At 50.9% G+C, this 13,464-nt stretch overlaps 1 protein-coding gene across 1 annotated transcript in view; it reads left to right on the forward strand.

Moving 5' to 3' along the window:
- Window positions 1–13,464, forward strand: part of ADGRD1 (adhesion G protein-coupled receptor D1) — a 212,557-nt gene that overhangs the window by 145,798 nt on the left and 53,295 nt on the right. Inside the window, exon 17 of the mRNA XM_011981953.1 lies at window positions 4,339–4,462. Coding sequence (XP_011837343.1) covers window positions 4,339–4,462 — 124 coding nt within the window. The remainder of the gene's footprint in view (window positions 1–4,338; window positions 4,463–13,464) is intronic.

Here is a 13,464-nt window from a genome sequence, read left to right on the forward strand (position 1 = left end):
GTCACTCTTACTATAGGTTTATTAATTTTATTGATTTTTTTCCAAAGATACAACTTTTGGCTTCATTGATTTTTCTCTCTTGTGTTGCTGTTGTCAATTTCATTGACTTATCCTCTTTGTCTTTAATTTACTTCCTTCAGCTTTCATTGAGTTTAATTTGCTCTTCATTTTAAAAGTTCTTGAAGTGTAGGTTTAGGTTATTGCTATGAAGTTTTATTATTTTCTAATATAAACATTTAATGCTGTATTTTTTCTGTAAGCATTGATTTAGCTGCATCCCACACATTTTGATATGTTGTTTTTATTTTGGTTAAATTTAAAATATTTTCTAATTTTCCTTGTGACTTCCTCTTCAACCTGTGTGTTATTTTGAAGCATGTAGTTTAGTTCCAAATAGTTGGAAATTTTCCAGAGAGCTTTCTGCTATTGATTTGTAAACAGTTTCTTTTATGATCAGAAAATATTCTTTCTATAATTTTAGTTCTTTTAAATTTGTTAAAAGTTTTTATGAGACCCCGTATATGTTCAGTCTTTGATGAACGTCCCATGTGCACTTGAAAAAAAGTGTATTCTTGGTAGAGTGTTCTATAAATGTCAATTACACCCAGCTGATTGATGGTTATGATTATGTCTTCTATATTCTTACTACATTTCTGTCAACTTGTTCTGTCAATTAAAGAGAGAAGAGTGTGAATTCTCCAATTTTAGTGATAGATTTATCTGTCTCCTTCTAGTTTTATGAATTTTTCTTTAATGAATTTTGAAGTTCTGTTATTAGGTACATGTATGTTTAGAATTGTTATGTCTTCTTGGAAAATTAGCCCTTTTATCGTTACGTAATGTCCCTCTTTACCCTGGGAAATATGTGTTACTCTGAAGTTGACTTAGTCTAATTTGAGTAAAACTACTCTAGCTTTGTTGATTAGTGTTTGAGTGCTATATCTTTTCCCATAATTTAACTTTTATCTTATTTATATATTTATATTTAAAGTGGGTTTCTTTTAGACTCCATATAGCTGGGTCTCGTCTTTTCTTTAATCCAGTCCTCAAATTTCTGTTTTTAATTGACGTGTTTAGACAATTTACATTTCATGTAATCATTGGTGTGGTTGGATTAAAATCTGCCATTTTGCTAGATGTCTTCTAACTTTTCTATCTTTTAAAAATGTTATCTTTTTCTGACTTCATTTGGGTTGTTGAATATCTTTTATGATGCTATTTTATCTCTACTATAAATGATTTCTAATTTATACATCCTTTTAACTTTTTTGGTAGTAGTTACCTAAGCTTACAGTGTGTATATGTCTAATTCATTCATGCCTGCCTTCAAATGCTATGATATCGTTCCAAATGTATTCTAAGACATTATAATAATAGGTTCACACTTCCTCCTGCCCATTCTGTGTACTGTTGTTGTAGTACATTTCACCTTTACAGACACCATAAACACAATGCATTGCTAGTATTTTTGTCCCCTGGACATTGAGTTATCTTCTAGAGCAATTATAGCAATTAAGACAATAATAATTGCCTATTTACCTTCACTTATTCCACTTCCAACTATTCTATTTCTTTGTGTAGATTTTTGTGTAGTATCATATTCCTTTAACTCTTCTTTTAGTTCTTGTCTACTGGCAATAGATTCAGTTACCATTTGAGAAAGTATTCTCTTTTTGACTTGAAAGATTTTCACTGGGCCTAGAATTCTGGGCTGCTTTTTTTCCTAGACTGATTCTTTAAGAAATTATACAAGTAATATATCAATATATTACTTTGTTCAAAAGTAAAACATTATAGAAAAGCAAGTATTCCCTTTGGTCTTTACCTCTTATCCTGATCTCTACCCCTTTCCCCAGTAGTAACTACTGTGGGAGGGTTTTTTGGGTGTTTTTTCAATAATTTATGTATAATTTATATTTATAATCATAGGAAATATATGGTGCTGCTTAATTCAGTGTTTCTTCCGTCATTCCTCCACCTTTTGTTTCTGTATTTTGCCTGTATGGACATACATGTCTTTTACCGTATTTATGTATGTTACATTTTATTTATGCATGACTGAACATTTTTCTGTTTAGATGCAGACTTCCTGGGTCCCAGGGCCGTATATATCTCTAGTGTTATTTGATACTGCTTCATCTGGCTTCCATAGCAGATTTATTTATGCACAAGCTGCAAGCCTGCCCCTTTGTTTTCGCTGACTCCCTTGGAAGTAGATCTTCCTTGATGCCACTTAAGGCTCTACTCCTCTGGCTAACTAGGTCATCGTCACACCTTTGCAGCTCCATCTGAACAATGTGACTTTCGTGTTGTTTAGCTTACCCTTTGTGTAAGCAGAAGGGGCAACTCATACCCATGGCCATGTTCACCTAATCCAGTGCCTGTTAATGTTCAGGCCCCCTTCAAATTGAAGTACGGTCCTCATGCAGCTAATTGACAGACAAAGGTGCAATATATAACACAACAGCTGGTGTTTGCTGACTCCCTCCAAGGTCCTGGGAAAATTAGATCAAAAGGGGTGGGGAGGTAGAGGAGGAGGACATGACCCCATCTTTAAGTTCCATCAATTCTGAAGTTATTAATGGGGTTTTGCTCCTCTCAGTTGGTACGTCTGAGTGGTTCTTGCTTTGTCCTCTGCTCTCTGCTAAATGCCTTCTCCCTCCCCTAGGAGAGCAGATCATTAATCAGGAAAATCACCACTGAGCTGCTGTCTGAGTCTCCATCCTCAAACTCAGAGCCACCCCTGGGTCATGTCTGAATGACCATCCCAGCCCCTCCCTTGGGCTCCACATCACCCAGGGCTAATGCAGGGTGCCCATTGCCCAAGGCTGCTGGTGTGCGCTCGATCCGGAGACATTGGCTGGAGAGGTGTGAGCTGGGGTCTTCATCAGTCACGCCACCGGACAGCCACAGTTCTCATCTGCCACATCCATGCTGGCACCACAGTTGAAAGTGAATACAAAGCAAATACAAACTAGAGCCTTTTAATTTATTCACCTTCATAAATGCCTTCCCCCAAGCGCCATTGCCTTTGGTTGAAGCAAGGATTTGTCTTTACTGATAACTTGAGGTTCTAACTTCAGGGAAGAACCATTTAAATCTTTTTTTTTTTTCTTTTGGAATTTGAAAATATAGAAGACAGGGTACAGTGGCTCACAACTGTAATCCTAGTACTTTGGGAGGCTGAGGCAGGAAGGTGGTTTTAACCCAGGAGTCCGAGACCAGCCAGAGCAACATAGCAAGACTGTATCTCTACAAAAATACAAAGAACAATGTTAACTGGCACAGTGGCATGCACCTGCAGTCCCAGCTACCTGGGAGGCTGAGGTGGGAGGATCGCATGAGAGCAGGAGGTCAAGACTGCAGTGAGCTATGATCGCACTGCTGCACTCCAGCCTGGGAAACAGAGTGAGACCCTGTCTCAAGGCAAACAAACCAACAAAAAAGAAAATATAGAGAAATACAGAGAAGAAAAGGATAGTCACCAATATTCACAGCAACAGGATTAACCACAGTTAACCGAGAGCACGTTTGCTTCCCGTCGTTTTTGTCTAGGTTTACACTTTACAAAGTCATGCAAGTAATATATCCACACATTATTCAGGTAAAAAGTAAAACATTATAGAAAAAGCAAGGGTCTCCTTAGACCTTTCCGTCTCATCCTGATCTTGCCACCCTGTCTCTGATGGTGACACCGTGGGCGGCTTCTGTGCGAGCATTTTCTCCGCAGTCTGTGTCGGTCATAGCTGTGTCCATGGGAAGTGTGTGGTGCTGCTGGCCCCACGGGCCTCGCGTCGTGGTTAGTCACTGTACATTGTGTTCTGGTGTTTTATCCTTATCGATACATATTGGTCAAGGATGTTCTTTTTAACTGATGCGAGGTATTTTATCATATTTCTCTCTCCCACACCGCACTTACCCGTTTTCCCCGATGGGCGTTTAAGTTACTGTCACTCATGATTCAGTGACCAGTCTTGAATGTGGTCCCTGGCGCGTGCCGCTGCGTGCGCTGTGTGCGTTTCATTTTGTGCTGGGCCTTGTCCAGGTGCTTTTCAGGGTGATTGTGCTGAAGCAGCTCTCCATTCCCTATCCCAGAGGGAGGGCCTTGCTTCCTGTGGCCTGACCAGCAGCAGACGCTCTCCAGCTCTCGCTGGCCTAATGGCCAGAATCTCTCCTCCCAACTCCCACCCCGTGGTCTGGGTGTGTATTCCTGGAGTGGCAGACGTGGGCACCGCTGTGAGTTCACAGGGCCGTGTGGTGTAGGGGGTGCTGCTTTCAGTCCCCGGCCTGCCAAGGGTGCGGTGCTACCTCCTCTGATCCTTTCTCCTGTGTCCTCAGCTCCGGAGAAGGGATCTGGTCGAACCAGGGCTGTGCGCTCACGGGAGGAAACCTCACCTACTCCGTCTGCCGCTGCACTCACCTCACCAACTTTGCCATCCTCATGCAGGTGGTCCCGCTGGAGGTAAGAGCCAGGCCTCAGGGGTCCCGGGACCTGGAGGATGTGCCATGGGGCTGCAGGTGGGGGCGGGACGCATGCTTTGCCCGCCAGTGCCCATGGGCCCTGGGCACATTACTCCATGGGGCCTGCGTTTACAAACGGAATCCATTCTCTTGGCTTTTGTAGTCCAGGGCCCTGCATGTATTGGGTGCCAGCAAACATCCGAGGAGCCCATGGTTGTGTAAGCCGAGTCCAGTGTGGTGTGCTTCCCACAGCAACGCCCAGACTGCACCTGGGGGGATCCAAGGAGGGACTCCTCGTCCCTCCATCCGTCCCTCTGGGAGATTCTCACTGGGCGCCTGCTGTGAGCTGGGTGCTGGGGGCTCTGCTGTAAACAAGAAGAACAACACAGTCCTGCTCTTGAGGAGTTTGGTTCTAGTGGGAAAGACAGATAATAAACAAACTAGCAGATAAATTAGTCACTTTGAATCAGCGTAGGAAGAAAGTGGAGGAGAACAGCCCAGTAGAAGGTGACAGCAGGGAATGGGACTGTCTTCACGGAGCGGTGAGGTGTCTCCGGGATGTGGCGTCTGAATGACCAGAGGAAGCTGATGTCTTGGAGGCCTGGGGGGAGAATGTTCTAGGCCAGGAAACAGCAAGTGCACAGGGCAGGGGGCAGGAAGGGGCGTGGTGTGGCCGTAGATGGAGCACCCTGAGCTCCGAGGCCCTGGGGAGGCAGGAGGCCAGGAGGAGCAGGCTCGGCTCCAGCATCCAGGCCTCAGGGAGGAGCGTGAATTTCATTCTAAATGCGCAGGAAGCCTTTGGAGAGCCGCTCGGGAGCAGCTTGGTCTGAGCCACCCTGGGTTTGGGGCGGGGCAAGCAGACTTGTGTAGGTGGAAACCAGGAGTGGAAGGAGGTGTTGCTGCTGACACTGCACACCACACTCTCCTCCGTGGACTGGGCTCGCAGAAGGGCTGGTGTGGACAGTGTAGATGTAGCTGCTCCGAGCCAGGCTGGGTTTGGCAGATGTGTTGGGAACCGGTGATACGTTGGATGCTGGGCTGTAATCTGTTGCTGGCGTTGGGCATTTTGGGGGCTGAGAGAGGGCTAGGCTGGAGGGTAAGTCAGGCAGGGAAGCAGTGACGCCTCCAGCGTCTCCCGGACAGATTTGTCACGAGACTCATCTTCCGTGTGGGGCCCTGGTCTTTTAGAGCCTCATGTGCTCATCGTGGCCAGTCACTTCTGGGGGCTCATTCCCAGTCTAGGGCTCTTAGGGTGGCTTTGGGAAGAGTCAGGATGTCTCTGATCACAGCAGCTCCCTGGGAGGGGGCGCCATGCTCAGGTGTTTCCCAGCAGGCACTTTGTCTCCAGGGCGTGAACAGCCATCCCTGCCTGGGTCACTGCCTGCCTCTGTGGTCACGTTTATCAAGGCCGTGGACAGGCGGAATCTACCTGAATCCACCAGCGTCTGCAGTGTCTGCACTGGACCAGGGGGCGGTGCTGCCCCGCGTGTCCCGCGTGGTTTCGTGTGGGTTTTTCGGGGGTTGAGTGTGTTGGGCTCCCACCGTCCTGTTGACCAGGAGACAGAACTCTTCAAGGTATGACAGAGGCAGAATCCGGGTTTCGCCTTCTCCCGTCCTGGGAGACTTTTCCTTCTCCAGAAAGAGGGCCTAGGAATGCAGCCTTCCAGGTGGTTGCTGTGGGAAGGCCACGAGCTCACTGTGACACAGTCACAGGTCCAGCGCTCAGCCCAGGCACCCTCACTCCCCAACAGAAACCACCAGCAAACCTGAGCCACAGGATTCTGTGTGCGGAGGCCGGGTGGACCGCAGTCACTCTTAGGTCAATGGGAACAGGGCCCTGGTGCTTGGAAGTGACTTGTAATGCTGCCGGGGCAGATGGAGATAACCTCATCTTTAAATTCTGTGGAAAGGAAATGGCAGATGCCCCTGAGCCGCAGCCCCTCACAGGGCGAAAGACGCACGTGACACTTGCGGCCGACATGATCCCAGCCTCACTGGCCCACGGGCTGCTGCTCACATGCCTCAGGGCGAAAGACGCACGTGACACCTGCAGCCGGTATGATCCCAGCCTCACTGGCCCACGGGCTGCTGCTCACATGAGCGCATATGAGCCCCGCTCTGCAGAAGACACTGGAGGGAAACAGCTATTCCTGTTTCCAAAGAGAAGGCCCTTTCTTTTCACAAAATGCACGATGGGCTTGATGTCACACCGTGAATCACTTTTGGAGACTCCAGAGAGATGTCCAAGCCATATTTTATTTTTATTAAATTAAATAAATTAATTTTTAGAGACAGGGTCTTGCCCTGTTGCCCAGGCTGGAGTGCAGTGGTCTGATCATGGCTCACTACAGCCTAGAACTCCTGGGCTCAGGCTATCCTCCCACCTCAGCCACCCAAGTAGCTGGGACTATAGGCACATGCCACAGCGCCTGGCTAAGTTTTAATTTTTTTGTAGAGCTGGGCTCTCACCATGTTCCTCAGGCTGGTCTTGAACTCCTGGCTTCAAGCAGTGCTCCCACCTTAGCCCACAAAGCGCTGGGATTACAGGTGTGAGTCACTGCACCGGCTTTTTTGTGTGCGTGTATTAATTTTCTGTAGAGGTGGGGCCTCACTTTGTTACCCAGGCTCTGAGACATATCTGAAGTGGATAGGAGGGGGCACCACACACCCTTGGGCCCCTCGTGCACAGATGCACACCCAGCATCCTAGACCTACGTGTTTTGGAGCCTGGACCCAGGAGCCCTTGGTGCTGTGCGAGATGAAGCGTCAGGTGACAGGGGACCGGCAGTCTCCTCAGTAGCTTCCACGCCGTCAGGGTCCCCCAAGAAGGGTCGGCCATGTAGAAGGCAGAACTGCCAAGCCCTTGCATGCCAGGGCTTTCTGGCTCAGGGCCGTGGGGTTTTAGAGGTTCCAAAGGGGTGGCTCTGTAGTGAGGCTGGTGGGACCCAAGCCCACCCGTTGCCCTCACCCTTCAGTGGTAAATGTTGTGCAGGCGGGTGTGACCCGCCAGACAATCCCGAGGGGTGCTCCTTAAGGAGTGGTACCCCGAGAGCAGCTGCCCAGCCAGCGACTGCCCCTTCCCAGTCCCCACGCCCCCCATGCCTTCCCAGCGGCCCCTCTTCTCCTGGCTTGCAGACCCCAGGGCCTCCACGCGGAGGCGGGCTGCTCGCAGCTGGGGAGAGCCATGACCTGGATCATTGGTGGCAATTTAAAGAAAATTAAACAGAATGAATGAAACTACACTAGAGAGAGGTGAATGTAGAAACAGTTCCTGGGTTTAAATTTCTTGCATGGACCAGGCCTCAGTCTGAGGAGCAGCATCCTCTGTGGATGGCCGTGACGCCGTCTCTCTCCTGCCATGGGCTCCGTTTCTCCTCCCGCCTCCTGCCAGGGCCCGGCCCACAGGGCTCCCTTCAGGCTTCCCTCCTGGTGTCGTAGGGAGCAGCCGAGGGGAAAAGGCGCAGAGCTGCCCCCACAGGGAGCACCTGTCCATTCCTGGAGATGGGCGGTCTGCACGGTGCTGTGGCTAAGGCTGCACGTCTCACCAGTGGAGAAACTGAGCCCCAGAGCGAGGGGGCGCTTGCTGGCAGTCCCCCATTGTTCAACAGTGCATTATTAAATTAGCGGTAGAGCCTGGGCTGTTGAGGTAGCACCCGGGCCATGGGGACCTGGCGGTGAGGATGCCGTGGGGCTCACAGAGACACAGTGAGTCAGTGCACACCACGTCCTGCCCCGTACGGGCCACGCGGGAGATCATGTAGGATGACTTGGGGATAATTAGGCACTAAAACACGGTGCTGCTGATGCCGGTGCTGTTTTAAAGACGGAGGCCCAGGAGGGCCTGCCTGAGAAGGTGGCAGTGGATTCTACATCTCAGGGTGGAAAAGATGGAGCCTCCTGGCCCAGGCAGAGGACAGGGCGCAGGCAGAGGGCAAGGAGGGAGCAGCCAGGGTGGTCCTCGGGGAGACGCCAGGGCTGAGGCAGGGGCTCCAGGCCCAGGGGTCGTGAGGGGCAGGAGGCAGGGAGCAGGAGAGGTGGTGGAGGCTACTGTAGAGACCCAAGAACCGGCACCCTGCTGGTGTGGCGGGGGTGGAGGGGCAGGAGTGGCACTGCAGATGACTGAAAACGCTGGCGATCTCTTTCTCCCATGAAATCTTCTGACTGTTAGAGGTGTCATCAGTTATTACTTCTGAGCCATATGTGAGAGGTCATCTGTGTGCTGGACCAGCCGCCCAGGGTCTTGTGAAGATGCAGACCCCACATTCAGCGGGTCTGGGGTGGGGCCTGGCATCCTTGTTTCCGACAAGGCCGGGGGGAGTGAGGCCCCACTGGTCCCAGACCACCCTCTGGACAGACCCAGGCACAGGCACCCAGTCTGCAAACATCAGCTCAGATTTCTGTTCATGTGCTGGGAGCTGGCTGCAGCAATTGTTACCAAACCTGAGCACGGATAGTCTGGCCCCAAATATGTGCTCATTGGCATGTGAAAAACTGTCTTTGTCCCAGGAGCTGAAGGAGAGACAGGTCCTCAGCCTGGAAGTGAGTGAAGTGGGAACCTGGAAGATTCAGAGACAGAAGAAACAGAGTGTGGCTTAAAAAGGAACCCAAACCAAGGGCCAGTGGGCAGGGGTTCTGGACACAGGCATTGCCTTCAGGGAACACCTTCCTTCATGCATAACTCTGCAGAGTGGGTGCCGGGCCACTGGGACAGAGTGGCTGCTGGGAGCCATTTATTGAATGCAGGCTGGTGATTGTGGCTGTCACACAGCTGACCACCTGGAAGTAAGGGAAGGACAGTAACAGGCACCATTTCAGAGGCTCCCTGCCTGTAGATGCTCCCTGTCTCTGGGTGCTCCCTGCCTGGTGGGGGCTTGCACTCAGGCCTGCCCTCTCCTTCGGTCCTCACCACATGAGTGAGGTGCTATCATTGTGGCCATCACAGGTGAGTCATAGGGGATTCCCTGAGGTCACATCAGGGGGCAGAGCCCGGCCTTGAGCCAAATCCCGAATGTTAGGGCTGTGCCCAGGCTCTGGAGCACCAGCTACCTGGGAGCAGAGCCTCCTCTTCTGGGCCCTCTGTAGGCTGAGAACTAAAGCCCAGTGCAGCTTCCTTCTCGGCAGCCGGAGAGAGGGAGGTACACTTTCAGCTGAAAACTGTGTTTGTACATGTTGTGTTTTTGTGGTAGAGGAAGGAAGGGAAGGGCCTGGTCCAGCGAGCAAAAAACCTGGAACAGACGACTTATGGGTCTCCATGCATCACCGCTGCCTCTCGGTGACACTGGATTTCGACAGTCTGTGGGTGTCTTCGTGGGAGCAAATCACATCTATTCATTGGCAAAAAAGGTTGATTTAAAAATGGTTTAAAATTATCCATGCTAAAAATGAACATTCTCATCAACATTAAAAAAAGTTAAGACTGATACCATAAGTAGAAACCAAATTTGCAGCACGCTCAGAGAATTAAAAATTAAAAATAGCACCAGTGACCTTATTTGGGTTCCTGGTGCAGGCTCTCTGCTCAGGAACTCACATCCGCATCGTGTCCCTTCTCTCTCCGAGGTTTCCCCTGGCTTTTCTCCATACCCAGCCTCCTCCTCGGTGGTGGTTTCGGGAAGCCCCTTCCTCCTAAGTGGGCAGTGCCCTTTTTGTGGAAAGCCCATCAGACGACAGGGTTCACCTGAGTGAACTGGGCCGAGGTGGGGCGGGCTTCAAGGCTGCTGTCCAGGGGAGGGAGACCCCAAAACGACACTCTGTCTTTGCATACTGCTGTCAACTTGGTGGTTAGGACCCAGCCCTGAGGGGTCATGTCAAGGCATCTGCTGACGGACACTGTGATGGCTTCCAGCATCTGGCGACTTCCGGTGGTTCCGGAGTGCATGACCCTGCACACGCTTCTTTAGAATAAATTGCTGGCAGGTGAATCTGTGGGCAAAGGGCACCGGCATTTTGGTTTTGAAAAACATTGCTGCATTGCACTCTGGGAACCATGTACCAATTTATTCCTCCTCCAGCCGTGGGCAAGAATGGGTAGCTTTGCTTTACATGTGAGTCACAAAAACATGGCGTCATCTCTGGGTGCTTCTAACTTCTCCTACTGAGTGCAGTTCAAGCAGGGAAACGAACGCCTGGGTTGTCCAGTAGATCTGCATCCAGACCCAGCCCTCACCACCCCGGCTGCTCTACTCCCCAGGCATGCTTTCTGCACCTTTGAAATGAGCAACCCCAGATCCAGTAAGAACCCAGAGAAGGCAAGTTTTTCTTTTAATTGGATAAAATTATCCTAGAAAAGTAGGCCATTGGAACAGAGAATTCATCCAGAACAGACCCAGTAACTTCTCAGTACACCCACGAGAATCTATGTCAGAGAATTAAAAGAATCAGCAAGTAAGATGACATAAAAAAGTATGAAATCAGAATATTTACATTATTTATAGTAGAAGGAACAGAAGCATGAATAAACATAACACTAGTGATTGCATAAATTCTAATACATCCACGCTAAGGGACATTATTCATCTCTACACTAAAAGAGGAATGATGAAGTCAGGAAACGCCGTGCAACTGTGAAAGAATGGACTGTCATCATGCCAGTGCGCTTGCAGCGATTTCCAAGGTAACATTGTTGAAAAGGACAAGAGGTAGACTAGAGTGATACATATATCCCATTTTTGTAAAGCCACGGCAGGATCCCCTGTGCCTGTGCGTGGGTGTGTTCTGTGTATGCGTTTAAATATGCAACATTTGTATCTTGGTATGTGATTATCAGAAAGGCATGGACAGCGCATTCAAGGTTGTTAGTGGGCAGGGGCAGGAGGGGGCCACACAGGTAAGGCAGTGGCAGGAGCTGGGGAGAGAAAGGACTGTAAACACCAGCCTGTGGGCTCTGACCCAGGTGTGTATTTGTGTGGAATTGCTTGACATGATCAAATGAATAAAATCATTTAGCTCGAAGAGGTGTTTCTGAGGCCTGCTACCCAGGGGTGATGTTTCGTGCTCACTGCTCCTTCCTGATGCCCGGGCGCTGAGACACGTCTATGCCCGTGTTTGCTGTATGAATGAGGGCATGGAGGATCGAGTCTGTTCCACAAGGGGAGAGGAACTTAGGGAAAGAGATGTGTTCTGCTTGGAGGCCGGAATGCCACATGCGTGCTGGTTTAGTCAGTGGATCCCAGCCATGCTGGCACAACGGGTCTGTACTGCCGCAGGCAGGTGGGAGTTCAACTTTCTGTCCTCTCTAAGGACTGGCCGGCAGGGTATGAGGGAGCGAGGACCTGAGGTTAACCCAGGGGTGGATGCAGGTATGGGCTGGCTCAGCCAGGGACCAAGAGGAGGGCTCAGGCGTGGACCACCCAGCATTTCTTGCTGAAGCCACGCACCCAATGCAGGTGCTGGCCATGGGGACTGGTGCCGTGGAAGGCATCTGGGCCCGGCCTTAGGGAAGATTCAGCTGCACCTGTTCCTGGCACTTGTGTTCCCCGCTCAGGGTGTGCAGGCCTGGGAGATGGTCTTGTTGTCTAAGGTGGGAGAGCCCCCCGATGTTGACGGAAAGTCCTGCCGAGGCTGCACCCAGTGAGGAAGGGCAGTGCTCAAGGAGTGTGTGGGAGGTTGGGAGGAGCCCCAGGGCCCGCCGCAGTGCGCTCTTTTTCCTGCAGGTGGCCGCTTCCTCCCAGGTGGCCACTTCCCAGGCTTCGGGCATGGGAAGCATCCCAGGCATGGGCACCTGCCTTGGGGTGGCTCTGACCTGGGGGGTGCAAGAGCCCTGTGCCAGTACAGGAGCCCCTGGGAATGCCAGTCCCCGAACACCCCTTCCTGGGGCCTGGTGGTCACAGGGAAATAGCACTTCAATAAGATGGTCATGAATGGTGGTCTGAAGGCTGACTCTGGCCAGTGAACGGGCTTCATTTAGCCCGCAGAGGCTTAAATTTTTAAAAATTGGTTGTCAGTATTCCAAAACACAGATATTTTATCTAAACTTTTGGATTTTTTTTTTAATCAAAAAAGAAGAGGGAAATTTGGCCATGCTAGGCTTCCCCCTCTGGCTGGAAACGACGCTGGAGGCGAGTGGCTGCCACCCCTGTGCTCGGGCGAGGTCCCCAGAGCCCCCCGGTCCACATGGCCTCCCTGTACCACAAGCAGCTGTCCCCCCTCATCATGTTCGTATTGCTCTTCTGCTTTTAGGAGACCGTGAAATGCTTCCTGCCCTTTTCTGGGGGGGAAGTGGCGTCTCCACTGAGAAGGACTCTGGTTCGAACTGTAGGAGGGGGCACGCTCGTTTTGGCAGCACAGTCCCACCTGGTGGTTATGTCTGCAGGCCCCTGCTCCCCTCCTGAGCTGACGCCCTGCCTCTCGAAGGCATTTGAGGTTGTGGTTTCTGAGTCAGAGGAGTCCGTGTCCTGAAACCAACTGCAGGCTTTTCTGGGCATTTCTAAATCTAGCTACGGGTGGGAAAGGAAGGGCACCGTGGGGGCACACCACGCCTTCCTGAGGCAGGAACAGCACGGCCTCCACCCAGACCCACGTTTCTAGGCCCCGTGCCCTGCGGTTACCCAGGCAGGTGCAGCCTTGAGCCCCTCAGACAGGCTCTGGCTCCAGGGAAGGACACAGGGCAGGCAGTGGCAGGGGCCTGAATTACATAGCATTGCTGGGAGCTGTGAGAACCACTCTGAGCTGTATTTGCGGTCCCGAGGGTGTGTCACAGGCGAGACTGTGCCAACAGTGGTGCCAGCAGCTGCAGCATGTACAGCTCAAGTCAGAAACAGGCTCCCTCCATGGGGTCTCTGCGCGAATGTCAGCCAGACCACCTCCCAATAACACCTCCTGCATGCAACTGGGGTCAGTAGAGGCCCCTCTGCCTCCCAGCCAGCTGGACACACAGGTCCCTCCTGGTGATGTGCTGAGAGGCCTTGGGCAGGTGCCTGCTCTGAGCCTCAGTTTCCCTGCTGTGACATGGGTGGGACACTTTCCTTATGGAGCTGTGGTGGTTATCGGAGGAGGGAGAAGTAG

The sequence above is a fragment of the Mandrillus leucophaeus genome, unplaced genomic scaffold, assembly GCF_000951045.1.
Source record: "Mandrillus leucophaeus isolate KB7577 unplaced genomic scaffold, Mleu.le_1.0 Scaffold232, whole genome shotgun sequence".
Classification (NCBI taxonomy): domain Eukaryota; kingdom Metazoa; phylum Chordata; class Mammalia; order Primates; family Cercopithecidae; genus Mandrillus; species Mandrillus leucophaeus.